The sequence below is a fragment of the Protomyctophum parallelum genome (genome assembly GCF_964188405.1).
Source record: "Protomyctophum parallelum genome assembly, chromosome: 1".
Lineage (NCBI taxonomy): Eukaryota > Metazoa > Chordata > Actinopteri > Myctophiformes > Myctophidae > Protomyctophum > Protomyctophum parallelum.
In genome coordinates, this window is record NC_139697.1 from 75261700 (window position 1) to 75285034 (window position 23335).

General features: G+C 44.0%; 1 protein-coding gene across 2 annotated transcripts; it reads right to left on the reverse strand.

Moving 5' to 3' along the window:
- Positions 1-1243: 1243 nt before the first annotated feature.
- Positions 1244-23114, reverse strand: LOC310869462 (cationic amino acid transporter 3-like). Of its 2 annotated transcripts, none has more exons than XM_083780214.1 (13): positions 23001-23114; positions 14896-15196; positions 13584-13961; positions 13104-13265; positions 11878-12058; positions 11645-11760; positions 10132-10354; positions 9121-9260; positions 8234-8336; positions 7767-7999; positions 7093-7259; positions 5466-5574; positions 1244-4736 (listed from the first exon to the last, which is right to left on the reverse strand). In XM_083780214.1, the coding sequence occupies exons 3-13, from the start codon at positions 13948-13950 to the stop codon at positions 4585-4587; spliced, it is 1953 nt and encodes a 650-aa protein (XP_083636340.1). In that variant the 5' UTR covers positions 13951-13961; positions 14896-15196; positions 23001-23114; the 3' UTR covers positions 1244-4584. The 2 variants fall into 2 exon arrangements, with proteins under 2 accessions (XP_083636340.1, XP_083636341.1); XM_083780215.1 differs by having other exon boundaries at positions 13584-13955; positions 14888-15196.
- Positions 23115-23335: the final 221 nt, after the last annotated feature.

Sequence of the window (23335 nt, forward strand, 5' to 3'; positions counted from 1 at the left end):
CAGTTGCTATATAATAGCCCAGCCAGCACGCCGACATGGGTCCCATATGGTTTAGAGGTGGGCTGTCTATGTGGGAGCCAGGTGGGATAACTATATGGGACCCACATGGAATGTCAGCGGGCACCAGATGGTTCTCACCTGGGTTGCCCGTGGCTTTAAGTGGGTTCTTCCTGGGTCCTAGGTGGCCCCTCCTTGGCAATGTTATGTGGGACCCAAGTGGATCTTAACTGGGCTAGCCCGTGTGGGCTTTAAGTGGGTTCTACCTGGGTCCTAGGTGGGCCCCACCTTGGCAATTTTATGCGGGACCCTAGTGGGTCCTAACTGGGCTTGCCCATGTGGGCTTTCAGTGGGTTCTACCTGGGCCTGAGGTGGGACCCACCTTTTTCCCATATGGGATAGATGTGGGATCCAAGTGGGCTTGCCTGTGGGATCCACATGGGCCGTGTGCCGGTCCCTCTACTGTACTGTACTGTCACTGTACTGGCACACCCGAAATCATCATATATACAGTTAATGTGCATGTGTGTTTGTGTGTGTGTTAGGTTGCGCACAGGTGGTGAAAAACATGCTGTTTTCGTGCTCATACCCAGCCAGCCAGCCACCCACCCACCCACACACATAGCTCCGTAAGGGAGTGGTTGCACCACAAAAAAACGACATATTATAGTTCATGGTTTCGGAAGACCTATTATAGTAACATGTTTTACTAATATGCAATATGATTCCGTGACAGTAAAAGTGTGCTCCTGTGTCTGGGGAGGATTCATACAGGGACCCAGATTCAACTAAAGGCCAGTGCAAAACTCCAAACCAGTTGTGAGACAGTGCTTTAACTATTTGTAGACAATTTTCACCCTATTGCAAAGATGGGAAATATAATTGTAAATGCATGCCATTAAAGGGGTAATTATTTCAAGATCAATGTTAAGACAAGGTGACATATAGGTAATAGCCATAGGGTAACAGCCTACAAAACGTATACACTCGTCATCAGATCCTTGTATGACAACTTTAAACCTGGCATCTCGGTTTTGGACAATAGTTAAATCTACAAGCTGACAATATTGCGGATGTATTGAGTTGTACACTTAAGAAGTGAGTCATGGTAGAATGAGTGTAATGTACTAGTGAGTCATCAGGGAGGGAGTCATGATAGAATACTTAAAACTACTTGCATTACTTGGTTCATACTGAGAAAGTCAAAGTGGAAGGTCTAGTACACCACACACACGCAGGCATCCAATTTGTAATAAGCATGAATCATTTAATTAAAAAAAGACATTGAAAATACAGCTCATTTTACACGACAGCCATATTTACAGGATATAAAACTCATAAGAGACAAAAATATATTGTTTGCGTTAATGAGACAGCGTAGTGAGAGTTGCAAGATGAGTCGACTTGTTTAAAAAGGCACAAGGGGCGGGATGTTGGTCACATCTCTCATTCCCTTCCAAATACTCGTTATAGATTAATACAGTCTGTATAAACAATGGAACATGTACAGTACAGTATAACCTGGCAGAACTCCCATAGGTTATACCTGTGTAGGACTAACCCATACCCATGAAAACAGTATTAGTAATGATTTTAAACATGTCTTAACCCATATCCTCTGTTCCTCCAGCCCCAGAGATGCGGTGTTCTTTTTTCTTTTTGTCTTTTGAGATGTTGTGTGATTGACATCCATTACAAATACTGGCTGGATCATTCTAAACCTACCCGGCCAGTACCTCCCATCTCCACATTCAAGTTGCTAGCCTACAGTTTCACTCTGAACAATAGGCAAAAGTATACGGTAGCAACTGCAAAAAGACTGTGTAATCTACAAGCAAGGGAAAAGATTCCCCTGAAAAGATTAGAGATTTGTGTTAGAGCATTGAAAGGCAAAAAAAAGAGAGAAAAATGACAAAAAGAAGAAACTCCCTTCAGTGATACTTTGAATTCATCTGTATAATTTAAAGAATTATACCATGATAGTTATACAGAAATAATGTACAAACTACAGTAAAGTACTGTACTAGTATCACCCCCCTCCCCCCTATAAAACGAAAGAGAACAAAAACAAAAAGGAAAGTGGAAACAATTTACATAATTTAAAGACCATCTTTAAGCGGTCATTGCATGTTTTGGAAAACTGTCGTTTTCCAAAACACATTGATTTGTTTGAGCAGGGATCAATATAACCCGACAGGGTCAAACAATTGGTGATAAAAAAGATTTGAAATAAGAAAACAATATACATATACTGTAGATATATAGGAACAAAATCATTTAGCTACTTAAAAACTGTACATGTAACACTTAAAAACACAAAGAAAGTACATCTAAAAGCGTGTTAATAGAGAATTATACGAAAAGGCAGAAAGATGTTTTTCTACTTCAAAAAACACCTAAATATAATAGGTTCTAATGAACAGAATAATTGAGTCAATGAAATGATGAAACAAAATGTGACGACAACTCAACAACAGACCAAGTTTCAATGGAAACTAAACATAACAGTACCTTTGAGAAAAAACCCAGAGAGTTTTTCCACAAGGAACAAAATAAAATATATGTATATAAAGTTTAAAGATATATACTAGTGGTGATGAAGTGACAGACGGGCCTGTGTAAAGAAAGCGACTCCAGAGATCCCAGGCCAAAGACACGTGTGGAGAATCGGAACCTGATAGTTGCCAGTTAGAAATAACTGACCCCCACTGAAACCGTACTCCGTTTCTTACAGCTTCCTGACCATAACTCAGTACAACATTCTCTAAAAGATGAACAGGCAGACGCGGAGAGAGAATTTAACTTTAGCCGATTTGTACGGAACACGAGACGTTCTCGTGAGCCGTCAAGAGGGTTACAGGTGACACGGTCGGACATTTAAAAAAAATAAACTACGCCTCCATCAGGTGGCTTCGGTGAGTCTGCACAGAGATCGTGGCGCGTCCTTCCATCCCGGGTAAAAAGCTTTCGCAGCAGACAGACTCAAGTATGTACAGATAAGTCAAACTGGTAGCCATGCTTGCTGACCACATTGGATGCTTTTGTAACATCCATAACTGACCTCAATGAATATTGGTTGGATAGAACCTGCATCCAAACCAGAGCTCGGTCAAATAGTATTGGCCAACAAAAAGATTGTTTCAAACGACTTGAAGTGCCAGATGATGACTCAGGGTAATTACCCTGACATTCATGATTCACTCATTACATTATATAAAGTATACTGTACACTAGTCTGGTACTCCATGAAGGTTCAGTAAAGTATACTACTGTACACTAGGTCTGGTACTCCATGAAGTTTCAAACAAATGCTGGCACTTGGAAATATTATTTCACTCAGCTGTAACCCCACCTGTCCACAAGAAAAGTAACAGTCTGTTTAAAAACAACATAGATATCATTGATGTAACTGACACACGGTAGTCATTTCTGGTCTTATTTCATTGTGGACCCAAGTAAAAGTAGTTGGTTGCCCCCGGTAACAAAGGGATCCAAATAAACGATTAGACGGTAGATGCTACTACAGTATCCATTTCTTTTCTGCAGCTCAGCTGTAAATATACTGCATGATATGAGGTCGTGTTGCGGGTGTTGGGCATTAAGGAAAAACACACCGTCCTACAAAGCTTCTACTTCAGGCTTGGACATACGCTACACAGTACACACACACATCAATACGCGCCTACCATGTGCTGTTGACCAGCGATTGTAAACCTCACAGCCACGATGCTACCCTGTATACACACACAGCAGACAGACAGACAGACAGGTACACTGTGACCTAGCCCCATATGGAACCTCTCCCTCTGCTATGTAGCTCCGAGCTCCACCAATGTAAACGCTTGTTTCAACCGTCAGTTAGATTTTCATGCCAGAAGATAAAAGGTCTGAGAGCAGGTTCCATATGGAGCTAACTGTGACCCGGGATCAATGAGCTGGCCCAGGTGACATGGTAACACATTTCATGAGTATATCCATGTTCAACGTTTGTTCGGCGCCGGCAGCGCCACGCGTTGGACATTTGGATAAGTCGGAAGGCTAGCTGGTTGATGCAGTCTACCGGGCTCAAGTCAACAGGTTTAGTAAACACTAGTCTACTGCTAGTGGCCACAAAAGTTGCGCACGCAAACACATTTGCGCATGCACACGCTGAGCCACGTTGCGGTAACTACTTAATCAGGAGGCGAAGACGATACATTTGTTTGTTAATGCCGGTGGGGAAATTCTTCACAAGTATCACAGTACTTGTTGTTAGTCACTTCTGGGCAAAAAGGGTTCATTACAGGCAGTTTATCTACATGTATCTCCAGACTCTAAAAGGCCTGGTTTATACTTGGTGCACGACACCAACCAAGTATAACTCAGGGGGAGAGGATGGGTTTACGGCTCAACACAGACAGAGACCCACGATGAGGCTCATTGGTTTCTAATCAACCACATTTACCGCAATGAGTCTGTGTGTCGACGTCAGCCAGCCTCCAGGTCAGAGGTAAGATGTGTGGTGTGGTCTTTTTTTTCCTTCTCTTCTCCCTTTTCAACTTTAAGCGGTTAAGGGGCATTGGGTCCGGCAGTCAGTTGGGTGGTCCATCAGGGACTGGTGTCGCCTTCCATGTCGCTGTCGTTGGGGGCTCCCCGGTAGATGGGGCTCTTGCTCTGCAGAGCGGGCTCGTACTTGCGCCCGGGCGAGCTGGCCGACTCGCTGCTGTTCTTGATACCGTAGCAGAAGTAGATGGCAAAGCCTGGAGGGAGAAAGACGCGAGGAGGAGACCAAACAAACGAGGAGTTCCATTAAAAAAATGCCCTTCTTGTTGTCCGCAGCTAGAGAACATAGTCTATTGTCATCCCGTATGAAACCAACAGTCACTGTGAAACAGCTTCAAATGAGGATTCACTGGCTAGAAAAAATATGGTAGTATTTGTATGTACTTTATATGTATGTACTTTATATACTTAAAAATTACTTAGTGATTGTACCTACTGTATATACACTGTAACTTGCATGCAGTACTGTTAATGTACATACTGTGTACATGCATTAAATTCCCTGTTATTCTAGTATATAAATATGTTTTTTTTGTCCAATTGTGCATATTATATGTGTGTGGGTGTCATGTAAGGGGCTGTCAAATGAAATCTATAATGGGCTCTATGAACACATGCACTTCGTTCACAGGTGTAACCGATGATACTAATTCCATTCTGGTCAACCGGGAGTCAGGGTGCTGATTTTGTTGTCTCACTGGAAACACTCTGCTAGCTACACCAGTGGGTCTCAAAGTGTACTTGAGTGGGTTCCAAATGGCCCCGTACAGGTCTGTAACTCTGATAGTGTACAAATGGAACCCACACTCTCAGAGTTATGGGGGTCCTTGAAATTAAAAAGTTTGAGAACCACCGTGTACACTAAATGGAACAGAGCCTTAATTACGGTAGTATCATCGGTAAGGAGGTTAGTTGCGAGGACATACCGATGGCCATCCACACGGAGAAGCGGCACCACGTGCCCATGTCCAGCTGCATCATGAGGTAGATGTTGACGAACACGCTGAACAGAGGCAGCCAGGGCAGCAGTGGCACCTGCACAGAGGAGAATTGTTGATTTTTAATTAAATTCTATTTAGTTTGAGTCATATTTTAGTCACAGATAGAGGAAACATATTGTCTCTGTTGGTCAAAAACATTAAATCTTCATATTTTCACCTTTTCCGCCGTAGTCTGAAAACCCACCTTTTTAGACTCCATCATGGCCCATAGCACTTACCCTACCCCCCTTAGATAGCATTTCTGTAGACTTAGATAGCATCTGATACAGACTTATAGCATGTTATGTAGACGGCACTATAATTGCATTGTATATAGTCATAGCACGCCATAGTACATATGTATAGTATAGTAGTATATATATATAGTTTATATGTATAGTCTCATAATATAGATATTCCACTGTTACTTTCTTAGCTTACGCATGTTTTATGATAAATGCTTTTGTGATGTATTTCCCATGCTTTTGTTCTTGATTATTGTAAGTCGCTCTGGATTAAGAGCGTCTGCTAAATGCCTAAATTGTAAATTTTCCCCCCATAAATTAAAGCCCTACTTCAATGTCAATCACACAAATAGCAACTCTACAACGCGATGCATTTTGAGTTTGCAGATCTGCTCTTGCTTCTATTTTGGATTTGAACACTGAAAAGTAATAGTTTCAGACAGATGAGGTGTGCTCGTGCTCTTTAACCTCAATTTCAACCTCCGATTTCAGCCATGACCAACTCCAGCTGCCCTTTTCCCCGGCAATCATCTGAGTAATTTACTTTCATTCTGAAAGTAAACCATAGGACCCACTTTTGTTTGTTGACAACTCCCAAAAACACATCAATCTTTCATTTTGAGCAGGCACAGGAAGGGCATCTCTGATGTCATGATGTCACACTGTAGTCCAGAAATGACTTTATACTGCTTAATGCATACGCCATACTCACTTTTTATATAGGCTCACATCACTCTTTCACTTTAGGTACGTGGCTCACAGTTTAGTTTCCTCATTGGATCTGTGCGAACCATGTACGTAGGTGATCAGAGAATTCCGTTGAAAGGTGACAAGTTTGCATTGCTCAATGTGTGACGAGTCATGACGAGTGCTTTGGCTGAAAATGAGAGCCGATAAGAGAAGGTACCCTTCTCTAAGAGAAGGTACCCTTCTCTTATCCACTTTAATCCTTTTGACCGGGGTTCGCCAGGAGCCTACATTTGGTCCCCAAATCCCTTTCTTCGCTCTAGTCAACACCAAATCTTTTGGCAAAAAATAGCCAATCTATAAGCTCAAAACTGGAGATGGTATCCTGTAGATCTCCAGCTACTATTACAAGCCTATAATAGGGACGCTCAGGTTCAACCCATTCTGTACGGGAACCCCTTTTGGTGTTTTAACTAAGCATTATGTTATACTTTAGTTAATGAAAAATTGCAGATCTACAAGCTCATAGCGCGCCACCGAGTAGCACGCTACGAGCTCGTAGGTCTGCTATTTTTGAAAAATCGTGAAAATGCGAGGAAATTTTGAGGTCAGGCCTAAATGGGTAAAATAAAAGGACATACCTTGAAGGTGAGAGCCTCCTTGCTCTGAGGCTGCCTCCAGATGACGACCACACAGACGGCACACATCAGAGCCAGGATCACACACGCGGTCAACACGGCCGGGTCGGCCGCCAGCAGCTCCGGGAGTTTCTGGGCCAGCACCACGCACAGGATGGTGATCAGCACCGCTGGAGTGGACAAGAGGACACATCGGTAGATCAGTTACCTCCATAGAGCAATGTGGCGTGCAGCCGTGCAAACATACGAGCGTATGTCTTCATCACGATGAAGTGATTCATTCAGAGTCCAGAGCAGAGAGTCCAGTGCTGATGTCGTCTGTGTTGATTTTCGGTTCGAGTCGACTACCTTTTTTCACAGACAAAAACTAAATAAAAACTTAAATGACTAAAACTTCATATATTGACAATTTCGTCAACAAATAACTAGACTAAAATGTCAGGGAGGGACTAGTGGTGAAGAGATCCAGTAGAACTTGGTTGTGTGCAGGTGTTGTGCTCTGAAAAGAGCAGATCTAAAAGCTCACAAAATGACTAAAACTAAAATAAATTGCTGTCGAAATAAACACTGGGAGAGACCTCTTCTCTGGTAGAGAACGCGATAATCTACTGTTAGTCTATATTAAGAGCGTCTGCCTTAATTGTAAATTGCTAGGGCTGTGTTGTTGCTGTACTTACAGATAAAGGCCGTGGTGACGTAGACGATGTTGCCGGAGGTCTTTGTGGGCGTGTCCCCGCTGGGGCAGAACAGCAGCTTGACGGTGAAGCTCTCGTGGAGCGGCCTGTCCTCCGGCTCCACGCCGTACTCGTCACCGCTGTCCCCTCCGCTGCTCACCGCCACCTTCTCCCCTCCCACCAGCTCCACCAGCTTCTCCGTCTGGCTGGATGAATTGATGCTGCCTGGCTGGTACCTGCATGGGGGGGATGGAAATGTTGTCAGTCAGGAATGAACGTACAACCGTGCATGTGTCGGTTCAACCAAATGGAACAACAATCCAAATTGAACCGAACATCTCGTAAAACAAACAAGCGTAACTGCACACCAATCTAAATTTGTCACCGCTTGTCTGCTGTATGTTGGAACAGATTTCTTTTTAAAGAAAGCTGCTTGATGTTTGTGTTTTGTATAGACATAGACAGCCTACCTGAGGATGAGCACACAGATAGCCACCAGGGAGTAGGCCAACAGAGTCCCAATGGACATGAGGTCCACAAGAGCAGCCAGGTCAAACAGGAAGGCCATCAGGGCTGGAAAGGGGAAACCACAAGCTTAGCACAAAATTACTTTTTTCTTCTCCTTTCTTAGTAAACGGTGCATTTATAGCCTATAGTAATAAATATATATTAGCACATTATCCTATGCCATGCCGTATAATTAAGCACGAGAGGTTTGCTTTACCGTGATTATTAGCACGACAGCGTTGCTGCAGGAATGAGGCTTTTGCCGAGTTCCGCAAGCAGCGCCATAATCTAGGGAAAGCACACTCTCTCTTGCAATATTGCGATTTAACAGTTGCCCTTAAACAAAAAACATGTCAACTCAATGTCATTGTCAGATTTAGCCAATACGAGCCACTCAGCTGGCTATGTTATGGCTAGTTATGCTCTGCGATACTCAGCACAGCTACCTGTTGTATAATGCTGAATGAAACTTCCTGCCGAACAAGGCCGGCAATATCCCAAAGTAAACCTTTTTAAATGCTAGGAGAGGAGAGTGGGGTGTTATTGATCAAACAGACACTGCCTGTCAGCCAGCCAGACAGATAAATAGCTGAGTAGTAATCTGTGTTCAGACCATGACGAACGAGAAAAACAAAAAGAGAGCCGACATGAAGACAAATTATGGACTGACAGGCGGTGTTAGAAATGAGAGCTGGCCTTCAAGACAGCCAAAGGAAGAAAAACAAGCATGACAGCTGTGATAAGCAATGACCCGACCAGCTCTCAGTTTGAAAGATTTGGGCAACTGAAAAACCCACAGTCACACACAAAAATAGATAAATCATAAAAAAGGCAATCAAAGTGAACCTACCAGCCACAATACCAGAGGCAATAGTAGCGATAAGAGGTGTCTTGGTGCGCTCGTTCATCTTGGACAGAACCCGGAATAGCAGCCCGTCCTCTGCCATGGCGTAGATCACCCTGGGCATGGGGAACATGGAGCCCAGCAGGCTGGAGCACGGCAGATACGTCAATTATAAATAATAATAAATAATAATACATTTTATTTGTTTATAGGACTTTTTTAAAGTACACACTTCACACAACGATCCCCTATCAGACATTGGGGCATTGCACAGGGCAGTGGGTACTCTGACAACGGGTAGAACGTGTATTCTGACAGGTACAACGGGTATTGCATAAACGGGTGGGGCATGCATTCCTGACTTCACCTGTGTCAGGAATGCATGCCTTTTGTACGAGAAACAGAACACAAAACACAGACTAATCAAGTAATAAAAGCAAGTCTATAACAGTGTGTTAGCATTCTCAACAAGTTTGGTTTTATCAGCAAAAGAAACCAATGGACAAATTTGCAGACTGAGTTCCAAGTGGATATCCTCATAATTATAATTACTATAGTTTTGCATTCCTCCATTGCTCAACTAATTATTTCCGTTTGTAAACCTGAAAGGCCATTACATTCGTGGAGCTTCCCAGATTGCCCTTCTAGTTTCATTCACTCTGTAAGGAATGTGGTTCATCTTGTCCGACTTCCTATGACAGCAAGCGATGGGTTAAAAAACATAACTAGCCAAATGCCAACTACAAATGATTGTGGCTGTGCTTCTGAAACCCAATCCAAGTCATGAAGACCCGATACCAATAGCAGTGAATCTACCAACAAGACAACGGGTCATGCCATATAATGGTATAACATTGTCTTTAGGGCTGCAACTATGGATCATCTTCATTTTGTTTTCATACCAACAAATCAAAAAAAATCTACTCGGTCAATCGATTATTTTATTTAAATCAGTGATGTTTTTTAATTGCTTAAATCGACCTGTTGGATTAACCATTGCACCCCTGATGGTCTTACCTGGTAGAGAGGGCGCAGAGGGAGCCCACGGCCACTATGTATCTAGCCGGACCCCAGCCCACGTAGCTGAAGGCCTCTGGCAGCGGGCTCTGGGTGTTCAGCTGGTAGTACGGCATCATGAGGGTGAGGGCCGCCGACACGCCAAAGTAGGCAAAGAAGCAGATGAGCAGGGACGCCACGATGCCTATGGGGATGTCACGCATGGGGTTCTTGGCTTCTTCGCCTGAGGGGAGGAGGAAACCGGGTCAATGTGAATGTAGAGGAGCTAAGGTCCCTGACACATGAGGCCAGAATTCTACAAATGTCTTCTATAAAACAGTTATCTAGAAACTTTCAGTGGTTCTCAAACTGTATTTGGAGTTTTCAGTGGTTCTCAAACTTTATATGTATTTGGCCGTGGACCCCCTTCTCAAAATATTTTGGACCCCCAGAAGCAAAGATTTTAGTTCATAGTGTGACGCACTATGATCTTGTATATCTAAATTGTATTTTAGTACTTTGCCCCCTTTTCCGGCCATGCCATAATCTGAACATTCTGCAAAATAGCAGATCTAGTAGTTCTACATGGACCCCTTGGGGAGATGCAAGTTGTTAACATTATAAATTTAATGTATATACTATAGTGTAATATTGTGATAGCTGTGGCACCAAACAGATGTTCAACACAAGCTGCCTAAAACAACCTCCGGTTGGGGCCGTTGAGAAGGCTGCATTGCATGCATACCTCAACTCATCCAGAGTGGTACACTCAACACGTTTCTCATTCTTGTGGTCTTGTGGATACAAGCAATGACTCCTCAAGACGTGTTGTCAAACCAAAAGTGACTTAGACCTTTCATTTTCACCAAGTGCTTCTGGAGGCTTGTGAACTTGTCTTTTCTATTTTCGCAGGATGTGTCGATTGGCACAAGCCTCTTGTTGCCTTTACAGTATGACCTGTGCAAATTACGACGTAAGCTGAGCCTCGAATAATACAAAAGAGCAATGCAGTGACGCCAGTGGCATCACACGTGATAAGTGGTGTGTGTCTCTCTTGGCAAGGCGGATGGCATGTAGCACTATCCCGGTGATCCCCTCTAATGGATCACTCATCCAACCGGCAAGTCATTTCAGATCGTTTTGGTTTCTTCCGCATCTCCAAAATCACCTTATGTAATTGCAAACAAAAGCAGAAAGAGCAGCTTTGTTGTCACTTCTTATGAAGTACCTCCTGTAACCTGGCACCTTTGAATGCGCTGCCTTTCTGCAACGTGCACAATACAAAAGAGCAACACAATGATGTTGGTGTCATCACACTTGATGTGTGTCTCTTGGCGAGGTGGATGGCATGCAAGCACCTCGTGTTAATGACTTTAATAATCAGTTGTCGCCGAAATCTTTGATACAATAGCATGCAAAAACATCCACTCCAAATGTGGTGACATTATGCTCATTAATTACAGAGATGTGAACCTTGGGGTATCCCCAAAACGAAAGCCTTTTGGGGATTTGTTCCTCTACTAAAGCCACTCACTTGTTGTGGCAATGCAGTCGAAGCCCACAAAGGCGTAGAAGCAGGTGGCAGCACCAGACAGAATGCCTTTCAGTCCGAATGGAGCGAATCCACCTTCACCAAAGTTGTCTTTGACCCTGGGGGGGGGGAAGCGAGATTCAGAGTGTTACCAGACTAGTTTTTGTGTCAATATTGATAACGGAACAGGAATATTAAAAGCTGTATAAGTGGACAGGTATCAGCCAGGTACTGACGTCATGACAGTGTTGTTGGTGGAGTTGATGAAGGTAGAAAAGTCCTCATCTGTGAGGTTCCAGTTGGCCGCGTCCCCCTTGACGAAGCCAGAGATGATGACAAAGCCCAGAACCACCAGGTTGATGCCCGTGAACACTTTGTTGACCAGCGCAGACTCACTCACACCAAACGCCAGCAGGCCTGGGAGGAGAAGAACAACGAGAGAGCCATATTTCATGATGCTCATTCTTACATATACAAATACACATAAACCAACACCCAGTCATCTTTTACTTAATATCACATGGTAGAAATACTAGAAGTCTGGTATTCAAAACTTAAAAAGTACAAAAGTATTGGCATCATAATGTACTTAAAGTACCCGCCCATTATGGAGAATGTCCTTAAGTTTTCAAATAATTGTAGTGTAGAGTCTGAGATGTAGTGGAGTAGAATTATAAGTTGAAAATTGTAAGTAAAAGCACCTCAGAATTATACGTACAGTACTTGAGTAAATGTACTTAGTTACTTACACCACTGCTTCTACTACACATAGACACCAACAGCCCTTATTATAACAAACATACTACTAGGAAAGTTACAATGACAGTATCTTCTAGACTAGAGCATAGCTAAATATGTTTACCAACAAGCCTAAAACGTTACTTTTCCTTTATCTGCAAAATGGCAAACTAGAAATGTTAACGTGATACATCACTAAACTGATTCAGTCAGATAAGTCATGAGTAGATTGATACCAATAATAGCTTGAGAACATGTATTTATAAAATGTATAAATACAAGTGTGAATATTCTATTTGATCTTGCAGTCCAGGCTCTGACTGCTATACATTACTCCCTGCTCAGCACATTAGCATGAGCAGACCATTTATGAGCAGGAAGATGTATAGCAAACCCCTCAGGGGGAAACAGAGTCTACTGGTGGTGCTGGGGCGGTGGTGGTGAAAGCAAACAAAGCACATACAACATCAGTGACAGCCTGACAGACAGCACGAGGAAGTGCAATGTATCAAGTGAGCTGAAGTAGACCGTCAGCTGCTTGACACGTCGTATACACTGCATGGCCCACATAGCGCTGCACATGCGTGTACAAACCTCTCGAGTATGTGCCTGAACCAGCTTGCAGGCTACGCATCATTTACATTTCTTTGATTAAAATCCTATTATGTTATTTTTTCTGTCCATTGATTTGTGGGTGAAAAGGTTTCTAGCCATGCCAACTCACCAGTGAGCAGCAGCACCAGTAAGAGGGCGAAGAGGTCAGGATACTCTGCGAGGACGTTCCCAGGAACCTTCATCTCCATGGCGGCTCGGAAGAAGCCGGAGATCTTTTGCTCCACCAGGTTGTCGAAGGTGGAGCTCCATGCTCTCGCCACGCTGGCCGTGCCTTACGTGGGGGAGAGACAAATACATGTTTAAAACAAGGTGCACACAAAGGGGGGAAAACTATAGCCTCGTGTAGCGATACTAATATCATTGCGTATTAGTCTTGTCCATCTCAGTGCTATAACCAACCAGTACTGGGCACTGGTTGGTTATAGCCTGGTTCCAGACGAAACTGGTTTACTCGTCCCCATTTCAGCCGTGAAGTCCTCCCACAACTGAGACTTAATCTGCCTGGGTCAATCTAAAAGGATTCTACACGAGCAGCGCTAGCGTGCGTGCTCGCTCTGCTACCAAGTAACGCTCAATCCATCCAACTCACCAATCACATACGACAGGATCAGATTCCAGCCCGTGATGAACGCCCAGATCTCTCCGACCGTCACGTAGCTGTAGAGGTACGCCGAGCCCGTCTTGGGCACGCGGGCGCCGAACTCTGCGTAGCACAGCCCCGCCAGCATGGAGGACAGCGCGGCGATGAGGAAGCAGAGGACGATGGCGGGCCCCGCCTTCTCGCGCGCCACCTCTCCGGCCAGCACGTAGACGCCGGCGCCCAGCGTGGAGCCCACGCCCAGGGCGATGAGGTCCAGGGTGGTGAGGCAGCGGGCGAACCGCGTCTCCTCGCAGGAGCAGTCGAGCGCCCGCCGACGCAGCAGCACCTTGCCCAGGGTGGCCAGTTTGGCAGCCATGTTACCTAGGGCTGTCATGAACACAACATTTAAGATGACAAACTATTTTCGATTAACGACTTAATTGTGTTTTTCTTTTATTTGCATTGACCATTGGAACATTTGCCTCGTAATAAAAAAATGCACAGGGTAGATAACTGAAATATACAAAGACATTACTGACGCCTCCATATATGGTAGTGACATGACGTAACGCCACATCACACCTCATGACACACTCTATATATGGCTGTCTGACCTCACTGACACCAGATTAATAGTTTAACTTGTGCTTCTCAACTGTGCCGTATTAAGAGCTGTTGATTCAGGCATGAAAATACCAATTAAATAAACGGTAAAAACGGCACACATATGTGCATTCCCAGACGATGCCCTAATACAATCCCTGTTATGCCCATACTGTATATGGAGATCCCTGGTGTCATCAATATTAAGCCCATATATGGCCATATTGTGTCTCATGATAACCAGTGTGGTTGCAGTGACGCAAGTCACACTTGCAAATGAAGTTTTGAACCAAGTTGGTACAACACATGGATCTCCATATGATCTCCATAAATTATGTGGAGCTGACTATCATCACCTGGATCTCCATATATGAAGATCACGACACTGACCTTATCAAACCCTGGATAGCTATACATGGTTTGAAATACTAGATCTGCATATATGGAGCCGGCCAGCAACTCTACATCTGACCTCACTGACGCCAGATTAACTCCTGCTTCCGAACTGTGCCGTATTAAGAAGCTCTCTAAAGGGCGAGTAAATTCGCTTCTCCAGTCTTACTGGTTATGTTATACATTAAAAAAATGGTAAAATAAATAGCGGCAATAAATGTCTGAAATTTTTTCAACATGCAAATGTGACGATTATGACAAAATAATTGTGATTATCTAAAATAATTGTGATTAGACGTTTATGTAATAATTGTGACAGGCCTACCGTTATGTGTGTTGGAGAGAACGTGGGTATTTGGTATCTGGCGTGTCCCTTTTTGTTGAGCGTTTAACCAACGCTGCTCAAAAACCCCCGCCCGAGGTGTGAGGTTTGTATTTCAAATAAAATGTGAGCAGGCAGACGACTGACACTAGTCAATCGTGACTTGCGGTCCTCCAGGGATGTTGTGTGTGTTTTCTTTTTTTGTGCAGCAGCAGCAGCGGGCACTGGAGAGTAGAGACAAGACAGCAGACACAGGGAGCGGCAGGCTCACTCAGACTCACAATAGTTGGCAGAAACAGAGGACCTGGGAGGACGAAACAAAACAGGAGAAGCTACGTTAGTTTGAAAGAACATGGAGCTATCCAGTCGGTTTAACCACATTAACACAATCAGACCCGCACTACTCTAACACTAATCAAGTTAGACGCTTTTGCGCCCTCTAGCCTAGTCTAAAACACACAGCAAGCACTATAATAGCACTGCCATCTTTAATTCCTGGGATTGCCACAGGCTGCATGCTTCTCACATCTGTTTCCAATGAGGGCAGGTTAATACCAGAGAATCCATTCTTGGAATGCATGTATCCTCGAGCAACCTAGCAGCAGGTGCTCGGCTCGCCAGCCAGCCTAGCAGCAGGAAAGGGGGATAAAATGAAGACACATTGCTCACTCACGCACCCCCTGCTTATACAACTTCGTGGAACTCCCCCATCTCTGTCAACCCAATAGAGATCCATGTGATCAGAGATGCAGAGGCCTTCTTGGAAACAAAAGAGCTACCTGACAGCGATGCCCCTACTGGGTTTCAAGATCAAACATTAAAATCTATAAGCGGACACGACAAAGCGCCTCTAGAGAAACACGAGGGGCAACACCTAGCATGGTGCTCCGACACACCCGTGCGGTGAGCTGGGCGTTCCGCTGCGTGTGCTCTATTATTTCAGCAAACAGACACCGATAGGGAGAAGCATGGGAAAGTCGTGAGGCGAGAGAGGCCAGTCAAATGAGTCAAGTCAACAAAGACAGAATGGCGATAGCCCGTGTATTGATAAGATGGACAGAAGAACCTGAAAAGGGGTCAGTTATCAAGTGACCGGAAAATGGGGCATATGAAAAGACAACAATCTAGCGAGTTTCATCAATGCGCCATCAATGAAAGCTGTTCAGTGTACTACTGGGCATGCAGGTTCATATAACCAATTCTGTGCACCAATATCCCGATTATTGGTAATAATCAGGTTACGGCAATAATTTGACAGAAGCTTTTGCATGCTGATGATGCATGAACAGCATTAGTGCAATAAGTTGCAGCAATAACACAGGTTCACATTTTACTCTAGCACACGTTACGAAACCTGAAAGTTACCTGAATGTTAGCTGATCCATTTTTTTCTTTGATTGTAAAGCACTTTATTTACACTTTATTTATTTCATAATTCAATGTCATGAATATGTACGCAATTAGCAAGTAGTGATCTTTGTATTGCACCCATTATGCTTTTAACATGAGCAGTTTATGAAGTTCAATGTGTATTGTAATTTGTGACCACCTCACTGTGACAGGTAGCAGGGTTGTGTTGGGTCCATGATCTTAAACCAACCAGGAATTTATTTAGCAAACCAATTGCATTTTCACAACAGAACTCACTGAAAGAACACGCTGCTCTGACATCAAGGACAGCAGCCACAAACCGTTACAATCAGCGTTGATATGCTTGGTAAGTGTGGGACCAGCAGAACAATAATATTTATTACAATGCACTAAGGTGCGCACGTGCGCACACACACACACACAGTCACACACACACACACACACACACACACACACACACACATACACAAGTTGGGCCAAGGCCACTCTGAGGGAGGACGGTGAGACGAGGAGACATGTGGTGTTATCGTTAATCTGTGCAGGTGGGTTATACTCCAGGACGGTCACTCGCATACACCTGACGTCAATCTCCAACAAACAACCAACAAGACCGGCCGCAGGGTTATCTACTTATGATAACCCCTTTCTGCTTTGTTTTGCTCACTGTACATCCACGTAACCTAATACGCCACGCACTGCCTCATGAAACATAAAGGTCAATGGTTTACGGACATGCAAAGATGCAATACCTGTTCAACATTATCATGTCATGACATGTCATGCTGGCATGCTGATCTTATCAGTAAATACTACACTAGGTTTGTACATTTAACACAATAGTCAAATGTTTGACCGGCTTGTCACATTGCAGTAGTAACCTAAAATGCAATGGCAGTGGATGTGCTGGGAAATGCATATAATTTAGTCCGCAATGGATCTCAGAGTTGCAAGGACGTGGTTATGATTATGCAGAAATGCGTTGTGGGCGCAGTCAGTGGTGCCGTTCATTCTTCTATATAATATTTCACTTGTTTGCTGCTGTATCAGCCCACAATACACGTTCTTGTGTTGGAGCATGTGATGCAAACTGGCTTTTGACCAGTTGATCCCACTGTTGGTCCCAGAGGGAAATGTCACGTCCGCCTATTGACACCTGAGCCTCAGCATGGCTTGCTGAGGAGCCAGGTTGTCATTTCAGGCCTCTTTGGTCACTCTACGGCACTGGACAGGCCGTACAAGACAATTCAACCATATGCACAAGTCACAGAAAATACAGAATAATATAAATATTAAATAAAATAATATGATTTGGAATGTTTTGCCCAAGTACTCTACATACATTTATATTAAACAAATTAACCAAATGTATCTTATGAACTTACTTCGCTATTTTTGTTGTGCTGCTGCCCATTCTCTTTCTTAACCCACAGAGCACAATGACACAAATTCTCACCAAAGACTTTGTGTAAGTGAATTGTACTATTAATACTGTTAAAACAACAAAGGGGCTTCTCCTCATACAACATCAAAAGAAGAATATCCTGCCTTGTACGGTTATGTGTTGGGTAGAAAAACAAACCGCATCAAACAATCAGGAAAAAGTAACGACGGCAACAAAAGAAAGAAAACCAACAACCGCAACAATAAGCGTCGGACGGGGGCCTTTTTGAATAGCGGTGGGAAACTGGTACGGCAACGACATTCCGGCGGTGTTTACCATTCCCATTACCAGGAACTGCGATCTGAGGGTGTAAATGTTATATCAATAAACATTCACTACCACACTGCCGTGCCCAGCCAACTCTGATCTGCCCAGGGGGTTGGCCCTGCATTGGATATCCCGACAGTAAATGGGACATGGGTGCTTAAACCAAACCTGGGGAAATGGGGGCACCGATATCAAAAGTAATTCCGTAGGGAAAAAACTAGCCAAGCTGTACCTTGGGCGGAAGGTTATAGTTCACATTATGTGAAACCACTTCAAAGTTGTGATGCACCACTTCTTCCCATGCAACATATAATTTGGATAGGCTCATACAACGTCAGCCAACCTTGGCCATCAGGCACAGAAAAGACTCACTTTAGTCTTTAGGGTGGTCTCATTAGAACGATGCCAGATCCACTGCTAGCGTAACTGAAAGGCCATTCTAGTTCCAACACCTCGGCCTGTTACTAGGCTAATCCTTTCCTTGTGGTCTTCACGAGGGTGCCTGGCTGGCTCTGTGTGTATATGCGTGTGTGAACTAGGGCAGATTTTGCACCAAGTTGCAAAGACAGTGTGGCTGCAGAATGAAGTCTATTCTCTGGCACGGGAATGTACCAAGTGCAAACTCAGCCACCCACCTACAACCCTGCCCAGGCACACACACATGACAGGCTGACAGCAGTGTCATGTGGACAGTAGAAGGCAAAATCTACAATTCTTTAGACTCAGACCAAGTGTCTCCACTTTTCATTTTTAGACATTATTTGTTTCTCTAGACAGTGACTACTTCAGCTAAGCCACAATATTGTATAGCAGCACTGACAACTCACAAAATTGTATTGACTTAAGCAAGGCAATGAGTGCATTCAAACACATCTTCTGTGTATTTTAAGCAAGGCAATGATCATGGCATTCAAACACATCTTCTGTGGGACTCCCAGGGAGCAAACAGCCACACCTAGACAGCTACCTCCCTTCAGGGCTATTATAAAGGTACTATGACCAAAGTGCTTGGCACAATAGACCGATAGACGTGCTAATGTCGCTTTTGTAAGATTTGGTTCCAACGGGTCCTTGTTACTTGGTGGCGGGCTGCTGTACCAACCTCTAAGAGGATTAGCAGGACTAGCAAACCTGCTAAACTCATTACAGCCACTTGCTCCATCTGTCTTAACAACATGCAGCTTTGTTTGGGTTCTTTCTGTCAAAAGCAACATGGTTTGTACTACTTATCTATGCAAAAGTGGAATAGTTTAATATCTCATGTCTACAGTATCCTGATAAGCAACGCCTGCTGTAACAAGACAACTTTAGTCACCACCAATTAGTCCAAGCATTAACACACCAAACACCAGATCCTTATATAAGACTCTCACCTATTCACTTACATAACCTCACCTTAAAGAGTTAGTCCACAGACTGTAGAACAGGTCAGGTTCCCAATGTCAAAATTATTATAGTGCACTTTTGAGGATTTTAAAATCCATAGAGAATGCAGACAGTTTCCCATGCTTGCCATTTCTGACGGGGTCACCCACAGACAACGTTCTGAATGACGATACTATTGTAGGTCCAGTATCGTGTTAAGTATAGTTAAGTGGGACACATACTAGACTGAATGGGATGGGCCATTGCATAGGCTGAACCCAAGTACCACTTTTGTGAACAGTAAATGCAAGGGTCACTAGGGATGGGCACACGGTTAAACATGTACTTACATGGATTTAAATCACTGTCCATTTTGGACTGATCAACAGAAAATTTGAAACAACTCACAAATTATAAAGAATATTGTATATACATTTGTAATTTATCTAATATATCAAACATTCAATGTTGCTGGCCTCCACAAAAAATATAACAATATATTCCCTCAATCTATCTAAAATTCCACAAATCCCTGTACCCTGTACTACTTTGGTGATTTGGAGATTCTTGCATCATATTGATGATGGCATAGTACTGCAGCATCGGCTGCTGTTGCATCATCAAATACGACACCATTTTCATTTTGAATGGCTTGTCTTTCAAAATAAAGGAAAAGCTATTGTTTTGGAACCATTAGCTGATAAAGAGACTTCTAGGAAACCGTCAACAACACAGTAGAAAACATTTCTATTGAGACAGATGACTGTTCTAACTTTATTTACTGAGGTCAAGGTCATATACGTCAATACACTGTGTCCAAGGCTTGTGAAGTTTACTGAGGTGCATTAAAAAATGCACAAAGAATATGCCATATAAATAATAATATATATATAATATATTAATAATTAATTCAAACTTGTGTGCTAAGAAACACTAGTGAATGGGGTGAACGTGAACTCACCTAACCCTGATGTGTGTTCAAAAGTGCAACTTAACAATTTCAGAATGTGTCAAAGAGACAATGGCTGTTTGAAGTTAGGGAACGCTGTCGTCGTCTGTCCCCCCCCCCCCCCAACTTAAAAAAGGCCAGACTATATCCGTGTGCACACGCATGGTCGGTGTGTATTTTGTGGGACTGAGCAGAGCGTTGTGCATGCATGCGTGCTGAGTGCATGTGGACAGACTGACCGCTGTGACTGAACTGGACGACCTTCTAAGTAAACCGACCGGGACGGGCGCCATCACCACCAACAACCTCTTGTCGCAGGGAAATGGAATGCGGCGGGCTACGGGCAGCACACCATGAACTTTCTTTTGTCTGCCATGGCCGGATTGGCCGCCCGATACCATCACTAGACTACATAGTCTCATCATCACATAGTGAGCAGTGAATGTAGCAGCACCCTCTCGACTCCTCTACAGACCAGAACAAGGATACTGTGGCAGCAGAGGGCCAGAGGCCGTATACCAGGTCCAGGAGTGATACCTAAATATCCAGGCTAGTAAATGAACCACGAGCTTGTAGATGTTCTATTTCTGCAACGAAAAGATTTGCCATAGAGGGGGGGAAAGGAGGGGGCCTAGTATCGACCCCTGGGGGACTCCGGACAAATAAGTATATTGAGATAGCGTTTTCAAAAATGCCTTTCGCCAAAACACACATTTGTCACCTTTGGCGGATCAGGTTTCTCCTTACTTAACAACAATGATCTTCACCCTCCCTGCTATGAGTGTGTTATAAAGCACATAATCGCCCACATCCATTTCACAGGGTGCCACGCCGTAAGCATTTCTGCTCACTCACTGCCCTGTTCCGAGCACAAGATGCTGTGTGTGCAGTGCGCTGTGCTAGGAGACTGGTGGTGGGGAGGACTGTGCCCCCCCCCCCCCCCATCAGCTCAAATACAGCACTCACAAGAAATAATGTATCACGGTCCGCAAAAATGTTGTACTTTCACCGGCATTTGATCATAATGTCCTTTCTGTTGTGGCAGAAATACCCTGAAATGTTGAACCAGCAGCAGCAACTTGGGTGAAAAGTAAATGTCAAAAGTCATCGATGATGTAGTCTTCTGTAAATGTGCTTCACCATTTATTATCTCACACCACACACGACCTGTGTGATATATACTTTTGACATTTACTTTTTCACCCAGTGCTATACTGGTCGACATGTCAATGTATTTCTGCCACAACAGAAAGGACACATGGTCAATGCATGTCTAAAGTACTATACAGAGATGTGTGATACTAGTACATCATCATATTCGTTCATTAAAACACACAGCAGGCATCACGACGACTGGACAAGCAGCTTGTGCAGCCTTTGCACATTGTTGGAGGAAGTCACTCAGTCAGAAGACAGAATGAATGCCATTATAGAGCAACCGGATCAGGGCAGTAACCTGGGACAGCCCGTCGTCTCACGTTTAATGTCACCCAAACAAGGACACGCACATACGACACGGCCGGAGACTCGGGACTGGAGGATCAAGTGACAACACAAGTCATCAACGACCTTTAATACAGGTGGTTCGCTTGGTCATGGTCACTCAAATCTCTGTGATCATCATGTTACAGTCTGTCTGTCTGCACACACATACAGGTACACTTGTCTGAAGAAAGATGATGCAACTACACGCACACCCCTTGCCTCCCTCTTTTGCTAATAAGGGAGTCACTCGCCGAAAATAACTACAAGCTCGTCGCGCGTCGCGACCGAGCGAGCAGGTCGGCTATTTTTCGGCCAGCGACATCGTAGCTTAGAGTGGATAGTCCGTGTGTGTGGTGGAAATACGTGGCCCCGGCTCGGTGTAATCTCGCGTGATTCGGCCGACAACAACCAACAACACGGTTCTCGCGTGGCTTGGCTGTAACAATATACAGTAGAGTAGTCTATCCATCTAACATGGTAGCATGGGGTTGGTGTTGGTTGTTGCTACTAGCTGCCGGGTGGGCTACAAGAACCAAAACAATGAATGGACGAGGTCGACAGGACCACACACACAGCACCACCACGGCACGAACGAACTGAACCAAAAATAACTGATCTGGTTCTAACCGGCGCGGGTTTTAAACGGGTCTACGACTCTATTTGGCACAGGCTTTTCCGATGAATTGAATGAATATATACACTTATTGCCTTGGACCCCAATGGAGACAACAAATGTAATAAGCCGTATAACTAAAGATTTCTTGTTGGGTTTGTCATTCCTTTTTAGCATCCTTCCTTTTGTATGAATGATGTGCTTTTTTGGGAGGTCAAACTGTTAATAAATTAGCCTTTACATTTACAATCAAAAGCTAACATCTCCCGCGAAGAAAGGTATCATCCGGTAACAAAATAATCGGTCTGATAAGAGTCTTACCAATAACAATAAATATTAAAAAAAAAAATTGACTTAAATCCCAACGTGAGAGCCAGATTGTGTATGTTGTAGCCTACACTATACTGTAAAACATAGTGTGTACAGTAGTAATGACAGCACGAGGCGGTATTGCATCAGTCTAGTCTAGCAGAGACAGAGAGCCGTTATTACAAGGTGAGTCCCCTGGAAGCGGAAGGCATGCAGGAAGCGCGACATCTTATCATCTTTATTATTAAAAAGGAAAACGGTATTTTTTACACAATGTCATAATGTAATAAAACACGGTTTATAGTCACCTGCTGTTGTGTTTGGAATGGATGAATGGGCAGCAGCAGCATCAAACTGTGTCTCTCTCTCCTGAGTCTCCTCGTCGTTGTGGTGAATGTGAAATATCTTCTCCCGCCCGGGTGACGTGTGTGTGTGTGTGTGTGTGTGTGTGTGTGTGTGTGTGTGTGTGTGTGTGTGTGTGCGTGGCTGTGTGCGTGTGTGTGATTGTGTGTGACTGTGTGTACTTCCTAGTTTCCGAGGGGCGGGGTGTGTGTGTGTGTGTGTGTGTGTGCACGCGCGGGTGTGTGTATGCTTGAGGGGCGGGGAATGCGTGACGTCACCGGGTGTGTATAAACAAACCACC